This window comes from Typopeltis vanoorti, chromosome 21 (genome assembly GCF_054136105.1).
Source record: "Typopeltis vanoorti isolate ZY-2024b chromosome 21, IOZ_Tvanoo_1.0, whole genome shotgun sequence".
Taxonomy (NCBI): Eukaryota; Metazoa; Arthropoda; class Arachnida; order Uropygi; family Thelyphonidae; genus Typopeltis; species Typopeltis vanoorti.
The window spans coordinates 14,109,136-14,134,539 of NC_143569.1; the positions used below are offsets into that span (position 1 = coordinate 14,109,136).

Below are 25,404 nucleotides of genomic sequence, written 5' to 3' on the forward strand. Positions count from 1 at the left end.
CTATATTTTATACCTCTTGTGTATGGTATCAGTATGTAAAAAAAATTACTCCAAACATCTGGAATATCTTTGTCCTCAGATTTTATGTGATATTTTTCATTTGTAATTCTTTTTACAGTGCTCTTTCTTCCATTTCTAGGCTTTCTTTTCTATATTCTTGCCAGAGTTTTGACTTTGGTAAGAATGACTTTGAGTTTTTCTTTTACACATTGCTTAGCCTTCTTATATTTTTATTCTGCATTCTCTCAGATCATGTATTGACTCACTTATTGGATACTTGCAGTATAATTTCTTCTTTGCCAGAACTATCTCTTTAATTACTTGTAAAGTAATCCACCTACCACAGGTAGGTGGATTAATTTACAAAAATCAAATCCACCATATGAAGATTGGATTGGTTTTTTTTTTTTCTATGTTACAAACTGCTTTATATATCACCCTGCATCAGTCATTATTTTCTTTCAACTCTGCGATCTCTATTTTCTTTTCAATGTCATTTATTTATATTTTTCCATGGAAGTTATGTTCACAGTCAAGAAGGGGATGAGAGCTAGGTTTTTCATTCACAGACCAGTGAGTGAGTGAAATAGTTTGCCTTTAGCAGTAGTGAGCATCTAGTGTGAACGAATTTAAGAGAAGGTATGACAGCTGGTTTGGGTGATTTATAGCCTCCCTCAATGAGTCCTTGACTTCATGGAGGTTTCAGATAATAATAATAATATAAACAACTAAAATGGATTAAACTCAATTTTTTTTTATGTTAAAAGTCTACAGAAAACAAATCCATACAGGTAGGTTCTTGCATGCAAGCTAATTTTACCATCCTCAACAAAAATCAGGTATCATTACAATTTTAAAAACCAGGCCTTAAATATAATTAAGGATGATGAAATAAAAAGAAAATAACTTAAAATCCTATTTCACCAATTTTCAAAATGGCCACTCAATGAACTAATTTAAAAATTATTATTTTCTGTAACATGCAGATCCAGTTCAATTCAATTACAAAGGCATCATCTCAATACCCCATGTTGGTAACACATCAAGACAGACAGAATTGTTAAAAAACAATGACAGAACATCCTTCAAAGTTTCCTATGTTCTCCTAAAGACATATATACATAGTGGGGTATATAAGATCCCATGCTCCTGTGGAAAGGTCTATGTAGGTCAAACTGGGAAACATTTTGAAATCCACAAAAACAGCATACAGTCAATATTAAACATGAGAGAGAGAAGAAGAAAGTGGTCTCATTGCATTCTTGCAGAACATCACCCTCTAGACAGACCATCATCCTCCATGTCTTACTTAGAGGGAAAAAAAAACTTTTGCCAGAATGTTGTCTTCTGAGGTGATTTGCTCACAATTACCTCAGAAGCAGTTGTGTACACTTTTATTCAACAATAACAGACTGTGCATAATGTATCTTATGATACATGTAACCGACTGTTCAATGTTTTTCAGTTTGTGTGTGTGTGGGGGGGGAAGCTATTTGAAGCATTTAAATCTTTTTGTATGTTCCTTGTAAACTTTCTTGAAGATGCTATCAACCAAAGGATGACAGTAAAAAATGTGGAAGTAATATTTAGTATAATAGGTGGGTCTACGAATTTAACTATTTTAATTCTGTATATAGTTCATCAAGTCTATAGTTATTATAAACATTTCAGTATCATTTAATTTCATTCTGCTCAAAACTGAATAGTGGTCACTTCCTATTTTGAAACCCCTGTATACTCATATCTTGAATCAGTGTGAAGATAAAACCACCAGTAGTGACACGAGACATTTTCTCATTTCTCCTGTCTTCCCTCCATGAGAATTTGTGAACATCTTTATGTTGAAACATGGTACTCTAATAACTGATCCTTTCCTGAACAGAAATCCAGCACATATTTAAAATCCACATTATATGTAAAATCCATTATTATTAGTTCTCTCTTTACTCCAAATTTTCCAAAACCATTTCTATGCCTTTCATATTCATTTCCTATTCTGGTGTTTAGATCTCTAACAAGTACCAACTTTTTCATTGTCATCTGCCTTCTTTATTGACCCAAAGAATTCCTCCATGTCATTCTTAGTAGAATCTTTTGCAGAATCATAGACCAAATAAGTCATGTTCAATTCTCTTTTTGATATTTGTACACATCACTTGAAATTGCCTGTCATTCAGACAATTTCAAGTGATGTGTACAAATATCAAAAACTATATAAAGATATTAAGTATGCCTTCACTTCAGAAATTTTGAAATCTCTTTAACCTATGAAATGAATAACCAGAATGCAATTATCAAATCCATTGTTTTACTTATCTGCTGTTATTATCATCAGTTATTTATATTAGACATATGAAGAGCCAAAGGCTTCAATTCGGCGACATATATAACTTGTTTAAGTTAAGGGATATATATCCCATATCGTTTCTTAGCCAAATAAGAAACTCAAAGAGTTTCATGTCGAATATAGTAGAAATTATATAAAGTTCGGTGATTCCAAGCGTAAGCAAATACCTGGATACTGCAGCAACTGACCCTTAAGGTAGTGCAAGCTGAGGCAACTCATGTCTAAGGTGGAGCAAGCTCCGATCACTATTCTTGATATTTACTCATAATGTGAACTTAGCTCCTAGGAGCTGTATTACTGTTCAACATTATGAGAGAAGGTCACTACCCAGACCGGTTTCAACCTTTATTGAGGTCTCATCAGTGAGTAGGTAGACCTAGTTAATATCAAGTTTGTAGCGAGCAGAACTTATCACCCTTCTATGAGTATTGCCGAGAGGTGTCCTAATAAATTATTAGGCATATGAAGAGCCAAAGGCTTCAATTCAGCAACATGTATAACTTGTTTAAGTTAAGGGATATATATCCCATATCGTTTCTTAGCCGAATAAGAAACTCAAAGAGTTTCATGTCGAATATAGTAGAAACCATAGAAGGGTGATAAGTTCTGTTCGCTACAAACTTGATATTAACTAGGTCTACCTACTCACTGATGAGACCTTAATAAAGGTTGAAACCGGTCTGGGTAGTGACCTTCTCTCATAATGTTGAACAGTAATACAGCTCCTAGGAGCTAAGTTCACATTATGGGTAAATATGAAGAATAGTGATCGGAGCTTGCTCCACCTTAGACATGAGTTGCCTCAGCTTGCACTACCTTATGGGTCAGTTGCTGCAGTATCCAGGTATTTGCTTACGCTTGGAATCGCCAAACTTTATATAGTTTCTACTATATTCGACATGAAACTCTTTGAGTTTCTTATTCGGCTAAGAAACGATATGGGATATATATCCCTTAACTTAAACAAGTTATTTATATTTTTGTAACTGTTCAGAAGCCCAAGAAATTTTACATTCTGTGCAGTATGTAAGTTAATTTAAAAGTTTTAATTATTTTATGGCTTGTTATGTTTTGCTTCCTAGGGCAGATTCAACAACAGGAACAAAGCGAAAAGGTTATAAATACTTGGATGGAGGAAAAGTAGTAGTAAGTTGATAGATATTAAAATAGCTTTGTTTCTTTATTTATGTAGGTATAATAAGTGAAAATTTAATGCATTTTAATTAGTCTTTACAAGAAATTTTATGCTTCTTTTAATTCATATTATATTCATGTCAGGGCATTTTTAAAGTTGTAGTGAGCTTGGAGTTACTGCAAGTATTTAATACAATTAGAAAACACATCCTCAATTGTTTATGTGCAGCACTCCTGATCCCTTCCCACCTCAGGCAATCTTTCTGACTTATTCACTTCTCTTCAAGCAAAAATCTAATCTCATGCACTTGTTAACAGTAATTTCCAGAAGTGATCCCTTGATCCTTTCTTCCATCATGTATTGAGAAATTTCTTCTGTATCAATCTTATAAAATCCATTTAATATCATATGTTTCTATCGCATCCACTCTTTTCTACCTATCAGTTCGATCAGTCAAATTTTGTAACCTTCAGTCCATTCTTATGAGAAGTATTCCACAAACCTGTTACCATCTCGTTTTCACCCCTAGAGTCTTCCATAATCATTCTTCCTTGCATCAGCTAGCAGCAGAAATTCATAAGATTTCCAACCTGCTCAGCCAATTTCTTCTCATAATAATCTGATTTTTCCACACTTTACTATGCTGAACACACTTCTTGCCTCAGCTTAGTACTGCTGAAGAACCTGCTGATTTCTTTATACTTCTCTACAATTCTTATGCCATAGCATCACTCTATTCTATTTAGTAAGTGCAAATCATGAGCCTCCATAGTTCAGTCGAACTTTGGTTGGAAAGATCTGGGTTCGATTCCTATCAGTGACGTGGGGAACCTTAATCTGGTCTCTTTTGATGAAAGGTGAGTTAGTCAGTCTCATACGGAGGTAGGAGGTTTTTTTTTTGGGGGGGGGGTCAGAAACTCGGGTTATTTGTCCCCCAGAGCAGGCAAACAAGCCCTGTGAACACACACTGATTACAGTCATAAATATCGGCCTTAGGGGATGCAGCAGAGGAGTGACAAACTGGCTGCATTAATTCATCGTAGGTCCCTCATTAGGGGGACTCAACCCGTCCTAAGGGACGGATGAGAAGGATAGACAGATAGAAGTGCAAATCATTGGTTCTGTAATTCTGTATATTTAGCAACCTCCCAGGTTAAGACTGCATGAACATTCTCCCTATTCAGTGGCAAATATATGCTTCCCATTATAGTATACTGAAAAGAATTGTTGCCTAGATGTTTCAATTCTTACTGGAATCTTATCAGTAGCTTAAGTTTTGAAGATACCGCAGGGTTAACTCAACACCAAACATCATCATTCAGTATGAAAGCCTCTGTTAATGAATTTGCAATAAGAAACAAAATGATCCTTGCAGTTTAGCATCTGACTTTTATCCCATTTTAGGAACAGGCTGGATACATGCAGATGAGTATGATTACTTTTAAAACCAATATAGGATAAGTGTTAATATGTCCTTCTCATGAAAGATCAGAGGAGGCATTTGGTTTGTGGAATAAGGGGTTATATTCAGTTAGTGGAAATGGTATGGAGACTGTTCCAAAGGATGAATATATGGAATTAATACATTTTCGAAAATTATGGAGACAACTACCATGTTTGAGTAAAACTTTAGTTTAATATAAACCAAAATCTACACTCGATGTTTCGACCTTTATATCAAGGTCATTACGGCCCTCTTTGTCCACATACTGTGCTCCGGTTACTTCATGTGGCAAAATAAATTTTACCTACAAAAAGAAGGCACGGCCATGGGCTTGCCACTATCCCCCCCCCCCCCCAATCACTAACTTCTATATGGAAACTTTTAAGCAAAGTGCTCTTGATTCCTCCACTCTAAAACCTACAGTATGGCTTTGATACGTTGAAGATGTGTTTGTTTTCTGGCCACACGGGCAACAAACACTAAACACATTCCTCAGCCACCTGAACAAACAACACGAACGGATAAATTTACGATTGAAATTGAAAATCAGAACTTGCTCCCGTTCCTGGACACACTGGTCACATGTCTTCCTTCAGGAAGTCTATCCTTCATGATCTACCGCAAACCAACACACACTTACCAGTATATACATGCTAATTCATACCACCACCCATCACAAAAATATAGAGTCATTAACACCCTTAAAAACAGAGCTATAACAAGCAAACTCTGAAACAGGAACTAAAAATAATCAGCAACACATTTATAAATAATGGCTATAACAAAAATACTATTAATAAAATACAGTGGTGCCTTGGTTAATGACGTTAATCCGTTCCAGGATTATCGTCGTTAACCAAAACTGTCGTTATCCAAGGAGCAATTACCCATAAGATTATATTCCCCATAAGATTTAATTTGTTCCGACTCCTCCCCATAACCATAGTACATATTAAAAATGCAGATAAAACGCATTTAAAATGTCATAAAAATATGGTAAATATCATTTATTTATTATACAGTATATGTATTTGCTACAAAAAAATTAACATTAATAAAATGAATTGTTCGTGAAAACAGTTTTTAATTATCAATCTTCACCAGAAGGACAATTGGACTCACTTTGGAATTTTTTGAGAAATGGACCTGTAAAAAAACATGTCTAGGGTTGTTTGCTTCTGCCTCTTTTTTAAAATGTTTCTGAAAAATTGCATGGACTTTTCATTAAATAGATCTGCATTTCTGATAACTTCAGATTTTTTTGGATTCCATTTCATAGCAACATTTTGAACTTCCTCCCACTTTGCCAAAACATTTTTGATTTCAGCAGTTGTAATTTTTTCTTTCTCTCCATCCTCATCTTCAGATGAAATTTCCATTTCCTTTTCTTCACATTGCTGCTAGAAAAGTTCTTTTAGCTCGTCAGTTCTCGGTCATGCATCTTCAATAATTCTTCAACATCTTCTTCCTCTACTTAAGTTAAGATGATGATCAGTTGCCACAATATCCTTTACCAATTTGTGTCCTTCATCTGAAGTTTCTTCATTACCAAAGGAAGGACACAGTTTCCTCCATGCTGCTTTGAGACATTTCATTGTTACTTCTTGCCAAGCCTTTACAATTAGCCTAATTGCTATGAAATGTTGAATTCTTCCTTCCAAAATTTTCTTAGGGTTATGTTGGTGGCCTCACACATTTCAAAGCACCTGATAAAAAGTGCCCTTGTGTAAAGTTTTTTAAAATTTACAATTATCAGCTGATCCATAGGTTGAATCAGAGATGTAGTCTTGGTTTGGAAGAAAAATCACCTGTGTTATCCAAGGTTAAAATGGCTTTTAGAGGCAGATTGTTTTGCTCAAGATAGGCTTTGACAGTTGGTCCAAACACTTCGCGAATCCAGTCTCTAAATTCGATTCTTGACCCAGGCTTTGCTGTTAGACTTCCACGAAACACCGAAATTGGATTTAGAGACATTGAACTTTTTGAATGCTCGGGGATTCTCTGAGTGGTAGATTAACATTGGTTATACCTTGCAGTCTCCACTCATATTTGCTGCTAAAAGCAATGTTAACCTATCATTCATTGGTTTATGCCCTGGAAGTGTTTTTTCTTCTTTTGTGATAAATGTCCTGTTGGGCATTTTCTTCCAAAATAACCCAGTCTCATCACAATTGAAGACTTGTTGAGGTAGGTATTCTCCTTCTATAATTATTGTAAAGCTATTGACAAATTTATCTGCTGCTGCTTTGTCAGCACTAGCTGTCTCTGTGTCTGACCACACTATGAATTCCTGTTCTTTTATAAAAGTTGTCAAACCAACCTCTGCTACCTTTGAAATCATCATCATCTACCTCAGAACTTGATCCTGAAGTCTTCTTTTTCAAATCTTGATAAATCTGTTTAGCTTTCTGACAGATTGCATTTTGAGATGTAGTATCACCTGCCATTTCTCTTTCTTTGATCCAAATTAGTAACAGATTTTCCATTTGCTCAAAAAGAAGCCCTCTGACATTCAACCTTGAAGTTCCCTTAGCAACCTTAGCTACCATAAGTTCTTCTTTCTTAGCCAAAATGGTTGATATTGTAGAATGACTGGTTTCATATATTCGAGCTAGCTGCATAACTTTCACACCTTCATGATGTTTTGCTATTATTTCTTTCTTCTGTTCAATACAGAAAATTTTTCTGTTTTTTTTCCCTCATTAGCTTTCTTTCTGGAACCCATTTTGTCACACGGTAAAAAAAATTCACTATAAAAAAAAAATACGCAAAATATGATATTATTACAAATTGTATAACATTAAGACAAGGGATACAAAGAACATAGCATCACCAGAAAATAAAAGTAAAAGTTCAAAAAAAAAACTTTTTGAAATAAAAGTTAACAGTTAAATTTGAAACTGCAATTTTGGACTTAGTGCATTTTGCTTGTAAGATGACGATATTAAATACAACACTTACCGTAACATACACTGATTAGCAGCTTACAGATGCAACGATTATTATACAGATGAGATTTAATTTTGCCTTTTGATGGCGAATGAACAGTGACATGCACCCACCAATTTATTGTCTATATGAACCAACACATAAAAAATAAATGCTTAAATACTCATTTTCATCATAAAACGTATTTATAACCACAAATTTTAAAATAAAGAAAAGAAACAATAAACGGAAAACGGAAACAGCTGGCTATTATGGGTCAAACATATCTGAGTTTCACAGCTATGCAGCGTGGCTGTTCTTTATTTGACAATGTCTTCCTGCGCGTGGCTGAGTGCAATCGGAAAATTCCGGTTTTTTAGATCGGATAGAGGTTCGCATAATCGAGAGTTGTTAACCAAAGCCTGTGTCGTTAACCAAGAGATTTTTTTCTTACAGCAACTCGTCGTTTACCAAGTACGTTGTTATCTGAGGCCGTTGTTAACCAAGGCACCACTGTACTTCATAAAACATCATCAAAAAAGAATCTAGATTACAGTAAAACCATAGCCATCCCATGCATTAAAGGGTTATCAGAAAAAATCAATAGAATCCTACACCAGTATAATCTCAATGCCACCTTTAAACCACCTACAAAACTTAAAAACATATTCAACTCTTCTAAGGATCCTCTCCTCCCACTGGCACATCTTGGAGCTTATTGCATCCACTGCACCTGTAACTTACCATACATTGGTGAAACAGAACATACAATCCCTATACTCTATAAGAAAGAACACATAAGACGCATTAAATATAACCATTTTGGTGAAGCAAGCCTCTCAGATTACGCTCTCAACACCTTACACCAAATTGACTGGGAAAGTACCCGCTCTTTGCACCATACAAAAACCTGGTATGAAAGAAAATTTAAGGAAGCCTGCGAAATTCTGATTCAGCCTACTTAATATTTAGTATCATACTTCATGACTCTAGGCAACTTTCAGCTAGTATTGGAAACCATCCCATACCAACTGGTTGGAATGTATATGTATAATCATGGTGTTTATATGTATAATCTTTTTATATGTTTATATGTATAATCATTTGTTTATAGGTTTATGTTTATATGTATAATATATATAATATGTATAAGGTTTATATGTATAATCATATATATATGGACTTGTTGTTGCTCCCAATGTAATTTTACAACCAATAGATAATATTAATAATAGGATTCTAGCATTGATGTAGTAAGTTTTTTTTTTTTTTTCACCAGAGGTCAGGCCAATAATTGTTGTAACGGTTGATCAATAACTTTAACAAACCATGTAGGTTGTAGTGCAGCTTGTTTCTCAGTATATAGTATGTGTATGTTTCTCTGTATATAGTATATATCCTCCAGAAGATGACCTTGATGTAAAGGTCGAAATGTCGAATGTGGATTTGGGTTTATATTAAACTAAAGTTTTACTTAAACACGGTAGTTGTCTTGATAATTTTCCAAAATGTATTTGGATCACTGTGTAAGCCTAAAAGAAAGGATATGGAATGAAGGAAGAGGATGAGAACTTTGGTGAGTTTACAGCTGAACCACATGGATGTTGGCTAGCAGCTGCTTCTGTTCACATATCATTAGAGGAATGGTACTGACCAGTTTTATGGAGCAGCATCCTTGGAAATACTTAATTACAAGTAGTGATGTAGAAACATAGCATCTATGGGAAATCATTGAGAGAGAGAGGCGGGTTATCTATTAAGTAAATAGCTCCCCTTACGATCTATCATTAGGAGGAAGGTTTTTGATTCACTACTCCAAACACGAGAACAATAGTCTTAGATCAATTAAAGGTCAATTAAAGATTTATTGTCTTGCAATTTGAGCAGAAGAGAAATAGTATAGAACACCATGCTTTTGAGGGCTGAATGTGTTGTGTTGGTGCTAGCATACACCTGATGTTGATAGTCAACCAAAAAGAGAAACTAATCTTGGTTAGGGAATAGAATGTTATTAAGAGCAAGGGGAAGTGGGCCAATTACTTTCTTCTAGGAAATAAGATAGCATTGTGTTTTGTGTAGATTAGAGATTTAATTATATTTGAATTAATTGAATTATATTTAACCACTTGAATGGTAGGAAGATTATTGTTTAAGGCATTAGTCATAGAAATTAAGAATTATCAACACGTTAGCACAAGAATATTTTAATATTTGCCAAATATTTCAGTCTAAAATTAACAGACTATCATCAGTGGCTGGATAGGAACAGTTTTTACAAGGTGCAATACAAACAATTGATCATTCAAAAGTAGAACGAGCCGCATGATGTTACATTGCTAAGCACTAAAGAGAAGTAAATTTCATCAGAGTGATGAAATTATAATTATAGGAATAAATTATAGGTATCAATTCACAATTTCATACAACAATCTTAATCTATAAATTCAATTAAAGATAACATTAGATTAATGTAAGAACTAGAAGGTCTCAATTGCAAAAAAAAAAAAAAAAAAGAAAAAAAAAAACTTAGTGTGTTATCCAGATTAAACTTTCCCATATTTTTGACATGGATAGGCAATCATTTCGATTCAAGTTAGGGTGTTGAAGTAAGGCCTCAGCACTCTCTTTTCTTTGAATAGGCATTCGAATTTATAGTGATATTGGTGTAGAAGGCAAGTCCTGGACCAGAGAATGTTGTGCTAACCCAGACTTATTGGATTTGTTGTGAAGAATGTACAATTGATGTTCTTGTATTCTTTTTTCTATGGAGCATCCGGTTTGTCCAAAGTACAACAGATTGCAGTCACACGGAACTTTATATATACACCAGGCAGCGACATAGTTGAGCGTTTATCTTTAGAAGTCTGTTAATTTCAGACTGAAATATTTGGCAAATATTAAAATACTCTTGTGCTAACGTGTTGATAATTCTTAATTTCATGTCACAAGTGTCTCTCAAGAATAGAATTAGTCATAGAAGATCTTGAAGCTTGAGTCATCTGTGCACTACTGTGTTTTGTAAGTGAAGAAGAGGACTGGAGTGTACTGTCATTAGCAGAGTTATGAATAGGATTGGATGTATGCAGGAGGAAAAGTGTAGGCAAAAATCACAGAGCCATAGATTTCTCCAGAATTGTTGGATAAATCAGACAAGAGAGAGAACCATCCATCATGACATGCAGTGAACAACCAGAGAGATAGCCAGAAATCCACTTGCAAAGAGGAGGAGGAGGGATATCATTACATGCTCAATTAAATGTCTTGGAAATATTAACCACAACCATATGAGTTTCTCCAAATCTTTTCATGATGTGTGTCCAAAGGTGGGAAAAGTTACTGAGGGGAGTCTGTTGTAGAATAAGAATGGGGGGATCCATATTGGTGGTTACTGTTTAATTGATGGATTTCTAGGTAGTGAAGAAACTCGTGGATGATGCTCTTCTGCAACATATTAGGGGGGCACCAGGGGGAGGTGCCCCCCTAATATATATATATATATATATATATATATACACACACACACACACACACACACATATATACACAAAAAAAATCTCAATCAAATTTGCATTTTATATTTCCTAGCTTGATATCAGAATTGCTGATTTCAAGTTATGAAATTTCAAAACCCCTTGAGATTTTCTATATCATTGAGACAGTTTACACATACTAATTTTAGAAATAAAATTTAACCAAAACTATTCAAACTAGAATTTTGTATACATTGAAAACTGTAAAAATGCACCTACTGACAAGGAAGGACATAATGAAAAGCGAGTTCCCCCTTCAAGCAAGACACATGGGAGATGCTGCCCAATGTGAATCTGTTAAAATGAAATAGCGAATTCGTCCTTTATGCTTTCCATATTTAAAATTATATTAACACGTCTCATTTGCACCTTGTTGTCTGTTGTTCCCTTATTCCCTGGTGGGTACTAGTTTTTAGTGTATGTATGCGGCTTCCCTGTCGAGCGGTCACATTTTAATGCAATTAGCATTGAAGTGTCTGGATGATATTGAATATCTGAAATGCAGTTCAAACTGATTTCAAGTTATCAGTACCGTCGACAGGATGTAGCATAGAGGCCTGCCTCGTGGCACAGCTTAATAAGGGCGCTTGTTCGGCCATACTGCGGTAGGCGCCGTTGCTACACTAACAATTCCCGTTAGCTTAACAAGTGCAGAAAGAAATTTTTCCAAGCTTAAACTGATTAAAAATTATTTTTGAACAGCAACGACCCAAGAAAGATTGGTTGGTCTAGCAACTATATCAATAGTGGCAAACATAGCATATAATTTTTTTTTAATAGTTTCATTGTGCGATATCCCCATAGAGCAACATTTAATTAATATTATTATGTAATCGTTTTGCATTAATGTTTCTCTTGTAATAAAAACAACATAGCAATTGGAGATTTTCTTACATTTTTGTCTTATAATCCATCATGGGCGATATTTAATTGTTTGCCTAAGGGTGCGATCTGATCTGACGACGGCCCTGCAAGTTATATATATATATATATATATATATATTCATTTTGCTTTTCATAAATTGAGTGCTTTCTGTATCCAATGGCTGTGTTACAAACAACTTTTACACATGTTTCTGGAACTGAAAATTTGAAAGTGGATGTTAGGACAAATGTATTTAATTAGGTGTTATGTTTAGTCTGTTTGCATGCATACAGCATAGCCTGTGGGAGGGGGGTGGTTTTTTTCCCATTAAGCATGTCGTTTGAGTTCTCTTACACTAATTGTTCCTTAATATAGTATACAGATGTTAAAAATCTGTTTACTGTATTTAATCGTAAACAAAGGTAATTGTTTTTCTTGCTTGTGCAGTATAGCATCTGTTGAGGTTAGAAAGTTTTTTAACAGTATAGAGAAATTTTTAGTTTAGTCTTTGGAAACAACAGATGGAAAAATTTTATCTATTCCTGAATAAAAATGAATACTTCTGTGTATTATAAGGCGTTCTTGATCTACAACAAAAGCCCTGATACTAAAAGAAAAACTAATGAATGTAGGATTCCCAAAAGTGTGGAGAATATCCGATAATAAAACGCATACTGAGTATTGGTAAACAAAAGAAAATTCTTAGAAAACGGAGCAAAATATCCACAGACCAGAGAAATGAACGTAACATGTGCAACAAATTTTATGAGACGATTTGCTGTTCCATCAAACCATATTTATTCTTGCCATACTCTCCGTCTCCTCGTAATTTTTTTAATTATGCCATCATAAATCCACTTATTCACGTCTAGACTTTATAGGATTGTGCTACTCGCTCTACCCCGCAACTTGTAGGACCACATATGACAAATGTTAATTATTAATAATTCGTTTGCCATTAATGAAAGCATTTCTACTCGCACTTATTCTTTCTTTTCGTTTCCCATTCTCGCATGTCTTGTAAATGATGCTTCACATATTTTCACCTTTGAGTATTTCAAATATACCAACCAAATATAGCATTCTCCTTCCTTGTTGTTTTCTAATAAATCCTGAAACAAACAGATTGTTCCTCCACACTGCGAATTGATTACAATTTCAATTTCAGTGGTGAATTGAATCCAATTCACCATTGAAATTGAAAAAAAAAACACTCTCTTCTGTTCCTAGACATACTTGTCACACGTTTTCCTTCAGGCTGTCTCTCCTTCTCAGTTTACCGCAAGCCTACACACACAGGCCAGTACATACACAAAACTTCTTATCACCACCCAACACAAAAACAAGGGGTCATAAGCACCCTTAAACACAGAGCTCAAACCATTTGTTCAAATGAACAAGCTCTTAACCATGAATATGAGACCATCAAACATACCTTTATAAAAAATGGATACAGTATAAAAACCATTCACAAGATCCTCCACAAAGATACCGCTAATAACAAAAAAGATTTCAAGAATGCTATTGCTATACCATATGTTAGAGGCATTTCAGAAAAAATAGACAGAACACTACACAAATACAACATCAAAACCACCTTTAAACCCCCGACAAAATTAAGACACCTACTCAGTTCTTCCAAGGATCCCCTGCCACACTTAGCCCACCCAGGGGTTTACAAAATAGATTGCACATGCAACATATAATACATAGGGGAAACAGGGCGAACCATCCCAATCAGAAAGGATGAACACAAACGTCACATAAAATACCTCCATTTTGGAAAAACTGGCCTTTCTGACCACGCATCCAAACGTACCACAGAATTGACTGGAAAGGTACCAAGTCCCTACACCGCACCAAAACTGAGTTCGAGCGGAAATTCAAGGAAGCATGTGAAATGATCAAACATGATCCGAATCTGAATAAAAATGATGGTCTAACAATTGCAAGAATGTGGAGGACCCATCTACAACCTTCATAGCAACACGAAGAAAAATCTCAATACAAGAAGACTTGGTGAAGTTTTTTTTTTTTTTTTTTTTCTCCTGAACATTCAATAGCAACCGGTACTATACAAATCCAGAAGATAATTGTAATATAACAATATAAACTGTATAATTCCAGAAGAATCCTAGTATGTGAGGACTTTAGCAGAGTTTATTGTGGTTTTTATTTTATTTATTTATTTTTATTTTTATTTATTTATTTTTTTTATCACTAGAGGGCAGGCTAAGAAAAAAGATTAGTTAACAACATAGATGTAATTTACTTGTATAGAGTGCAACAGCACGTAGCTTGTCCTTATACACATGTATCCTTCTAAAGATGACCTCAATACAGGGGTCGAAACGGCAAGTTATTATTTTATTATTAATCAGTAAAATAATCTTTTCAACACGTGTGTATTGTGTCCCTAAATTCATAAATATAAATATGATTACAATTAATTGATAAATTAAAGTATTCAAAGTTATCCTGCAATTAATTGCATTGTACCAATTAAGATGAGCTCTGATGTGCTGTGTACTCTCAAAACTTTCATACATAGATAAAAATGCAATCATATAGTCAAACTGATGTGAATTTTGTAGTGCAGGTTTCATAACATACACGACAGCACACCCAACTGAAATGGGCATGCGATGCTACTGATATATATGTATACATATGCAATTTATTTTACACTTTTATGATTAACTTTTTCTTTAGTGAAAGCATAATGCTATTAGTGATTTAACATCACACGGCTCATTCTGTTTCGAAAAAATCAATTATTTGCATTCTACCTTGTAAAAACTGTTTTTAAGCAACTGACAATAGTCTGTTAATTTCAGACCGAAATATATGACAGCATATTTAATAAATAATACTTTTACCTTGTAGAAATTAAGCGGATAAAAATCCTATGTTGTTATATAGCCAGTAAGTGAAACTCAAGATCGAGAACTAGTTCTCGATCTTGAGTTTCACTTACTGGCTATATAACAACATAGGATTTTTATCTGCTTAATTTCTATTAAGTTGCCAGAAAACTAGCCATTTGGCTTTTCATTTTAATTACTTTTACCTTGTGTTTTTGTATGTATATTATATAGATTGAGTGTGTGTGTGTGTGTGTTTCTCCCATCCTTTCTTATGGAAAGGAAGAATATACAAATAGCTTGATGGGACTATGATGCCCCCCCCCCCCCCCAGCTCTGTATGGAATTTTTTGAAAACCAAGCATTCAACATTGCCACACTGTGCTATGTTGAAGATGTATTTGCTGTTTGGCCTTATAATTCAGATATACATTTTTGGTGCATCTTAACAGCTTACATCCTAAAATAAACTTCACCACAGGAAAAAAAAAAAAAAAGTAGTAACAATTGTCTCTTCTTTCTAGGTGACACGATTTTCTAAGAGCTTATTATCATTCTCGATTACAGTAAACCCACCTTTACATTACAAGAAAAAGTTGATTAGCATGCCTATAAGTAGCATTAGGCACAAGCAAGAGGTTCAGCTTTGGTCCATCAAAGTCGTGATCGTTCTACTTTTTTTTATATTTTTTTATTACAATATGAGTACCCCTTTATGTGCAATTATATGCACTTACAAAAGAACTCTCATTAAATGTGCTTTCAATTTTTATTAGAAAGACGATGTTTCTGAGTTTTCTATGGATGCCAATCCTAACACATTGAATGAAGCGTTACAGTTCGGCAAGCATTGCAACATGTTTTTCTGTTGTTGTTGTTGTTGCATAATTAAAACTATATTGTATAAATATATATTTATTAATCTCCCCAAAATGCCCAAAATGTTTTTTATCTGTATTATTCCATTTTTCTTTTTTTTCTTGGAAAATAGCTAGATCCTTCTGATGATGCTATCTTTGTAATTCACTTTTCTGATAATACAAGTCAGCGATTCAGTGTTCCTTATGTTTATTATCAGCAGGTTGATCGCCAGGTAAGTATTTTTGAGTATATTCTGTACATATTTTCAAAGAAATGAAATCAATACATCTCATACATTGCTAGTTTTCTTCAAAAGCTAACCAAAATTCAAAATTGTAATTTTTAATGGTCATTGGATGGTTTGGAATTTGAAGAATAGAGCAGTAGAATTAGAGGAGTGCTTGTTGTGTGTGTGTGTGTGTTGCGGAGGGAGAGTTATAGAGAGTAAGAATGTGATGTCAGAATGTAGATGATATAATGGTGATCGTTTGGAATGTATGTCTAGAGGGGAAGGCTAGTTCCTGAAATATTTTAGTGCATTGTTACAAATTATGTAGTAGAAGAGCATGATGGGAGAGGATAGTATATTGCTTTGGCATGTTATTGCAGAGTTGAGAAGATGAGCAGTGATAATAAATATCATAGTGAGAATATATGCAGATTTGGAATATGTAGATTTTGGTGATGTTTGATGACAGAAGAGGTATTCAAAAGATGAGTTCCATCTAGACAGTGAAGAAAGAAAGCATCTCGAGAAATTGCTATTTTATGAGCAGATATCTTCCCAGTTTTGTTGTCGAAGTGGATAGCATCTCCACTATCCAACTGACAGTTGTTGTTCCAATTTTACAGCATGCATAGATAAATGTCTATTGAATGTCTTTAGGTGTAGAGAAATGCTGTGAGCCCTGCTTAGTCGCTTTATTACTTGAATAAGTTTCATGTTTGATCTCTAGAGCAGGCTTTCTGTATTACTTACATCTTAGCCAACCCTTGGTACAAATACGCTACAGGTTTACAACCATTCATGGGTACACATTTAAAAAAAAAAAAAAAAAGGTGTTGAAGCAGGGTAATTCAAGTTTGCCTGGGGAAGGTATTGTGACCTCATGTGGGGACCATAGCTTCAAGGGAAGTTAGATGAAATAAAAGAGCAGAGATAAACTGACGAAAGCAGTAATAGATAGGTGCTAATAGGAATACTATTAGTAATGTATTCTAACATATAAACAGTCTTCAAGGATTACTGGTATCAGTGAAATGTGTATGACAGATGATGTCCTGAGAGGATTAGAAATTGTTTCAAAATATTAGCATATTTTAGATTTTGGATGTGTGGAGTGAGTTTGAGAGAAGATTAGACTTGTATAAGAGGGACATTCTACCCCTGAATGTGTTTGGTAATAATAACTGGTATGAGACCTAACACAGAGAGTCAGGGAAACAAAATTATAATGGGAGGAATGGTTAGAATATGAATTTAATAGTGACAATGCTATATAATTGTGCTAATGACAGGAATAGAATAGGCATTATCATGGAAATGATTACGAGGAGACAATGATTTCAACTTTGTGTTTGTCTAGTTCTGACCCACTAAACATATGCAAAGATGGCTACACATATAAGGCATTAGAGAAGAATAGAAATCTGCAAGTTGTCCAACCGTATCAGGCAGACTGCAGGTAGATTATTATGGCTATACACAAATGGTAGGAGTATCAGAAACAACAGGGTAGAGTTTATTGCCTTGGTCAATATGTTTGGACCTCAGATTGTAGGCATTAGTGAGACCTGGCTATCAGAATCAGACATACTAACTGCATTACTAACATAACAATAATTTCGACTTTGTGTTTGTCTAGTTCTGACCCACTAAATGTGTGCAAAGATGTCTATTGTCCAACTGTATCATGCAGACTGCAGACAACAGTATACAAAAGAAAATGCAGGTAGATTATTATGACTATACACAAATGGTAGGAGTATCAGAAACAACAGGGTAGAATTTATTGCCATGTTTGGACCTCAGATTGTAGGCATTAGTGAGTGGCTGTCAGAATCAGACATACTAACTATATCGAGTGTAAAGGGTACAGTATTTTTTAGAAAGGATAGACAGAATAGGAGAGGAGGGGCATGCTGCTAATGATATAGGATGACTTGAATCCAGTTAGTGTTGAGATCGTAACGGTATTTCATGTGGCAGTGAATTTGAAGCCATCTGGTGTGAGGTGGAGTCTTAACAAGCTCAATTACATAGAGGGGTGTTGTTACAGACCTGGTGGATTAGTTGGTAGTGATGAAGAAATGCATCACAAAATACAGATGATGGGCACGAAAAGAGTAACCATAATGGAGGACTTTAATTATTCAAATATTGATTGGGTAGGTAGCAGTAAAATCTCATGAGAAAAATGAAATTGAATTTATTGAGCCTATTGTGAGACAACTTCCTGAAGCAGCATGTGAGAAAAGGCACTCGAGGTCAAAGAGTTCGATTTGGTTTGATTATAATGTCAGAGGGTGTTTCAGATAAAGACGTACCTATTCTGCTTCTGGTTGATGACAGTACTCATGCAGTACTCTTGGGAAGTGACTAAGTTTATGAATGTTCTAATCAGAAAAGGTTACATGCTGAACTACAAAGCAGGAAATTAGGACCAACCGAGGAGTATGCTGAATTCTGTACCATGGTATCAGTTATTGGATGGGAAGGATATTGAGTGTGTGTGTGGGGGGGGGTTTAAAAATATTTAAATGATGCAATATCAGAATGTGTCCCTAGAGTTCGAAGAATTAAGCAAGAGATTTGTAAGAAAAGATAATGTGGAAGGAATACTTGGTGCATAAGGGTGATGCCCGTTATGAAAATTATAAGCAACAGGCTAGAATAGTCACAACTGTTATACAGAGAGCTAAGTCTGAATATGAAAAGAAATTGGCTCTGCAAGCTAAAGATAACCCACAAGAATTCTATCGATATGCTGTAATAATGAATATGAAAGAATAAGTCTTCTGGATGCAGATGTATGAGAGTGACAGATGCTGAAGAGGTTGTTCAACTAATGAGTGTCCATTTTGCTAAAAGCTATCAATGGTGTATGCAACATTGAGTTCACTGCTACCTCTTCACTAAATGAAGAAACTGAGGTGTATGAAGAAAGATATTAGAGCTGTTGCACAAACTGAATAACGATTCAGCAATAGGACTGATGGGATATCAGCACAGATGCTAAAAGAGTGTTCAGTTAAACTGGCTATTCCCTTGACCAGGCTATAAATTTAAGTCTCAGAATAGGGTAATCCCATTGTACAGGGGTGGTACAAAGGCTGATGTATCCAACTATCAACCAATCAGTATATCAAGAGTGGTGAGGAAAAGTTGGTTAGGGCTTGCATTTAGATATGGATTGACAGAGAATTTACTTTGCAACGAAATCATGGGTTTACTAAAGCAAGGGCATGTTTTAGCAACATCCTTTATGTCCTCTAAAGTGATTCTATTCCTAAATCCCTGAAAAGTGTGATGATGATGTTTTAGCAACTTGCTCACATTCTATAATAATGTTACCACTGAGTTAGATAATGCAATGGATAAACTAGGACACTTCTGGATTTTCCTAAGGCTTTTGACGATACAGCATGGACTCTTGCATAAATTGTAGAATATGGGATTGGATTATAATCTGTTGTCATGGATAAAAGGATGGCTAACTGACAGATAACAAAAAGTCATATATGAGGGGTGTGAATCTTCAAGATTCAAGGAATCCAGTGGTGTGCATCAAGGATCAGTTCTTAGTCCACTGGTATTCATTCTGTACATTAACACTTTGAGTCCTAGACCTACTGGGACTTAAAGAACCCTGTCTCCTGACCATTTTTAGCTCTATTTAAAAAATTGCTCTACAGTATTTCTGTGGAATATCCAAATAATTATTTTTTGTCTTTTAGTTAGCATCTTTGACAATTAATATTGGTTGGATTTCTGCTCAGGACATGGACTCGTTATTACTAACACCATGTTCCAACATAAAAATGTGCACAAATTCACATGGAGAGAAGAGGCAAGGTATAAGAAAAGTCTCATTGACTTTGTTATTGTTGATAGCGATGTTTTCTCTCTTGTGCAGGACACTAGAGTGTACTGAGGATTTGAAATTGGAAGTGATCACTATTTAGTCTTGAGCAGGATAAAATTGAATTTCATATTGAAGAGAATAACATCTAAGAAAGTTTTAAAGCGAATAATAAAAGTTGAGCAGCTCCCAGATGTGAACTGTAGACTAAAATACACAAACATTATTGAAAAAAAAATGAAAGAGTTTGAAACCAAGAACCAAACCTTGAAGAAAACCCTGATTGATTCAGCCAGAGAGGCATGTGGTGAGCTTGTCTGCAAGTATACAAAAATTAGAACTCCATGGTGTACACAGGAAGTTAAAGAGGCAGTGAAGGAAAAGAAGAAAGCATATCAAAAGTTCCTGTCAAATAAGTCAGCTTGCGCTCTTAGGGAATAAAGAGACAAATGCAAGAATGCTAAACACTGTGTAAAACTAGCTAAACAAAAGTCATGGGAGGACTTTGGCAAGAATATAGAAAATAAATATCAAGAAGGTGGCAAAATATTCTGGAGGTTGTTGAAGATGCTTAGGAATGGAAGAAAGAGTGCTTTAAAAGGAATTAGAGATGATAAAGTGACATGAAAACTGGAGAAAAAGATATCCTTGAAGTATTGAGTAATTACTTTGAAAAACTGCCAAATGAAACAAGCAGTGATAGCACAGTGGTAAAAAACACTGCCCAGGCATGCAGTCAGGAATACATATCCATACTTGAAGTAGAAAAAGCCATCAAAGGCTTGAAATGTGGAGAGGCATAGATGATATTCTACCAGAAATGCTGAAGTATGGTGGTATGAACGTCTTACAGTGGCTGCACTGCATAATTCAGAAGGCCAGGACAGAGGGATGAATTACTGATGATTGGAGTAGAGCTCTAATAGTACCCTTATATAAAAAGGGAAATAAAACTGAATGTGAGAATTACAGAGGTATTTCTCTACTGAGTATTCCTTGTAAGATATATGCAAGTATACTTGAGAAACGGTTGAGAAGAATTGTGGAAGATAAACTTGGTGAAGAACAAACTGGATTCAGGCCAAATAGAGGTTGTCAGGATCAGATCTTCACTTTACGACAAATAGTTGAGAAAACATGGGAATATGACAAAGATCTGTATTTAAGTTTTGTCAATCTGGAAAAGGCATACGACAAGGTGCCAAGAGAGAAGCTATTCAATACACTACAGTTATATGGTGTCAATGGGGCATTATATCAAGAAATACTTAGAATCTGGTGTGAGACAAGGATGTTCATTATCCCCTCTGTTATTATTATCTATATGGATCACATTACGAAGGAAAGTGGTATTAAACATGATATCAGAATTGGAGATGTTAATGTCAGCTCTTTGCTTTATGCGGATGATGTTATACTTCTGAATAAATCCGCTACAAGTTTGCAAGATTCTCTGACTAAATTGAATAACTGTTGTAATAGATATGGTATGATTATGGTAAGATGGGATTCTGGATTCATGCACGATGTATGTATATTTACATTGATAGGAATCAAAGTGTTAATGACTTTAAGAAAGATTTGACAAGTAACATAGAGCTATTTGTTGATGATGCAAAGGTAATAGGTTAGGTAATCAGGAATGTTGCTGATATGCAGTACTTACAGAATGTTTTAAATAGACTGGAATTGTGGGCATGTGACATTGGCTGTTATTTCGATGTTAATAAATGTAAGATTATATAGCAAAAGTTGTAAATACAACTAAGACAATAATGGCAATGCTGAAGTGAATCCTATGAGTCTAAAAAGGAAAGCTTTTGAACAGTGTATACTTCGTGTCCTAACATATGGGGGGAGAAACATGGACTTTAACAGAAGCTCTAAACAAAAAGCTGAGAACAACACATCACATGGAGAGAAGTATACAAAAAATAACATTAAGAGATAGGAAGAGAAATGCTTGGATAAGATCTCAAACAGGTGTCACAGATATTGTAAAATACATTAAACAGGCTAAGTGTAGATGGGCTGGCCATATTACTAGATGCAATGACAAGAGATGGGCTAGAAAAACAACAGAGTGGAGACCAATGGATGGAAAAAGACGAAGAGCAAGACCAAGAAGTAGGTGGAGGGATGAACTGGAACAAGTTGCAGGAGTGAGATGGATGGTTTCCAGACCACTTGGTAGAAAACCAAGTGGTCTGGAAACCATAGGGGAGACCTTCGTCCAGCAGTGGATAGAACCAAAAGGTTGAAGAAGAAGAAGAAATGTAAGGTCATGCACTTTGGTGTGATTAGATATCAAATGTTGCATTGGATTGGTGGGATTATGCTTGAATTAACTGATGAGGCTAGGAATATTGGAGTTTTAATGGACGATACGCGAGCAAATTGCCTCTACTCGTGCCACCCTCACAGTGACGAACGTCACCATTGGCTCCCTACATTCAGAGCTCTCCACCGTTCTTAACCCTGAACTTTGGTCGATTCTCTCTGACATTTCGGAGACTTCTGTACAGAGAGAATTTCAAAAAATAAAAAACAAACACGTCAAGAAATACAGCAACCTGGTTAAAGACAAACCACAACCACAAATTCAACCGCTCCAGACAGTAATAAACCTCTCTTCCAAAAGGCTCAACGATGATGCCATCAGCACCCTTTGCCTCGGCCGTAACTTTGCCTTTGCCCCAAAAGAAGTGCCGGTGCTCGATGTAATGGTTAACGTCGAACAGGGGGATCGGTCGCTTACCGTCGGAGGTAGCCAACAACATCAGACTCGACATAGCCAACATCCTCGCTCACTCTTCGCCTCCAAAAAGTAACTTATCGTATGCCCAACGCATAGCTCTCCTAAAAATATGCAAAGAAAAAAGTATCGTCATCACTAGAGCGGATAAGGGTAATGCCACAGTCGTTCTTAATACCAGCGAATACAATCGTAAAATGAACATTATCCTCCGCAATCGCTCTACCTACATCCTGCTAGAACACGACCCCACAAAAACACAAGTTAAGAAATTAAAAATCTTACTTAAAAAAGTAACCTCCTGGCCCCCTGATGTCACGAAAAAACTTAAACCTTTCCGCTCCTGTCCCCCCTGAATATATGGTTTACCAAAAATCCACAAACCCAATTCCCCACTCAGGTCTATAGTACATGCCACCAATGCACCTTGTTACAGACTGTCAAAACAGCTGGCCAACTCTCTGTCCCCCCTCACCGGAAATTCCACATCCTATATAAAAAACTCGACCCACTTTAAAGCCCTCACAGAAAATTTAACCTTGAATAATACAGACATATTAGTAAGCTTTGATATCTCCTCATTGTTTATCAATATTCCCTTAACTGACACTTTATCTCTCTTAGAAAACGTTTTTCCCTCTGACATCTTTGATCTCTTTTCCTTTGCCATCAACTCTGTGTATTTCTCTTGGAAGAACAAAATCTACAAGCAGATAGAGGGAACCGCCATGGGTTCCCCCCTCTCACCCCCCCTTGCCAATTTCTATATGGAAGATTTCGAAAAACGAGCCTTAGACTCAGCCCCACTCAAACCGTCTATCTGGCTAAGATATGTAGATATGTGTTCTCTATTTGGCCTCATGGCCCAGACACGTTAGACTCCTTCCTCAGTCATCTCAATAGCCTACATCCAAGAATCCAGTTTACTATGGAAAAGGAAAAGAACAATTGTTTACCCTTCCTAGACACCTTAGTCACACGCCTGCCTAATGATACACTTACCTTCACCGTATACAGAAAACCCACACACACAGGCAGATACATTCACAAACTCTCCCACCACCACCACCACCCCTCGCAACAATACGGCATCATTAAAACGCTTACCAAGAGAGCCCACAATCTTTGTTTCAGTGGAACCGCCCTCACTACTGAGCTTAACCACATACACAGCACTTTCCTCTCCAATGGCTACAGCGAACACAGTATCAAAAAAATAATCAATTCCCCATTCCCCGTCCCTCTCGTCTACAAGATTTTAAAAATGCCATCACCATACCCTACATCCGTGGCACTTCGGAAAAAATAGCCAAGATACTAAAAAAGTATAACCTACACACAGCACATAAGCCCTACCGCAAACTTGCTACCCTTATCCGGTCTACGAAAGATCAGCTCCCTCCTCTCTCTCTCTCTCTCTGCCTGGAGTTTACAAAGTACCCTGTTCCTGTAAGCTTGCGTACTTTGGACAGACAGGCAGATCAGCATCCATCCGCCTGGAGGACCACAAGTCGTACATTGTTAAACACAACTATGGCCATTCAGGCTTGGCTGACCATGTGTTGGACACCACCCACAGAGTATCATGGAAGAAAACCACCATGGTCCACCACAGCAAATTCAAGAAAGAGAGACTTTTCTTAGAAGCAGCAACTCTCAGAAACCAACCAAATCTAAATAAATACGGTTGCATTAAGCTTCCGAAGATTTGGGAAACACTCATCACCAGAGTTCCCACCTTATATTCCAGGCCACCTACTACCGCCCTTAGAGGCCTCTCCACCTAGATAGGACTTTAGTGTCACCCACGTGGTTGGGCTTAGTATTGTAAGTTTTTGTGTGCATGTTACATTAATTGTTTTTGTAATCCCCGTAGATGTCCTAGTGACTAGGACGAAATATAGGAAGTATTTAATTCTTTTTGAGTGTTGTAAAAAATCCATTAAACCTCCAACATAATAGTGAATTGGACAGTGAGACTTATTTGTGCCTATGGTCTCACAGAACGTTCTACTAAGGTAGAAGTGGAGGAATTTTTTGAGACTTTAGAGAAAGCAACTGACACAATGAAAAATGGCTTTCTTAATAATAATAACTTAGCTATTGGACAAGCTATAGCAATTTCATATTGCTAGGGTCTGCAGAGAACAAGTGCATACTGCAGTTTGAAACATCTTATAAAATTTTGTTCTATTTTGAACAATTTTACTTAGCTTGGGAATGACACTAACTGGTGCTCACCCTTAAATATAACTTATTTTTTATAAAAGAAATGATCTTGTTGTCAATTTTAATAGCAGTCCTGTAATAGGTTTTAATAGTTATCATAATAAACACATCTCATAACCATTCAATTGCGATGAAATAATCTTTGAGGCACTGAGTGAATGCAACAACTTCAAAACTATCTGAAACAGAATAGTTGCAGATAGCAACATTTTTTATTTATTTATTTTTTATTGACTGATACATAGCTGTGATACCTCTGCTGTCAATTTTCTCTGCTTTCTCAAATCTTTCTTATACAAATTGCATTCATGTTAATTGTCTTCACTGGATAAAAAAAAAAGAATTTTCTACCAGTAGTGTTGCT

General features: G+C 35.7%; 1 protein-coding gene and 1 long non-coding RNA gene across 2 annotated transcripts in view; one reads left to right on the forward strand and one right to left on the reverse strand.

The window, feature by feature from the left end:
- LOC150094636 (oxysterol-binding protein-related protein 1-like) overlaps positions 1 to 25,404 on the forward strand; it is a 714,206-nt gene that overhangs the window by 277,439 nt on the left and 411,363 nt on the right. The window contains exons 10-11 of the mRNA XM_090411347.1: positions 3,430 to 3,493; positions 16,105 to 16,206. Coding sequence (XP_090267473.1) covers positions 3,430 to 3,493; positions 16,105 to 16,206 — 166 coding nt within the window. The remainder of the gene's footprint in view (positions 1 to 3,429; positions 3,494 to 16,104; positions 16,207 to 25,404) is intronic.
- The window catches only part of LOC150094637 (uncharacterized), a 150,024-nt gene that overhangs the window by 10,091 nt on the left and 114,529 nt on the right, over positions 1 to 25,404 (reverse strand). The window lies entirely within an intron of this gene.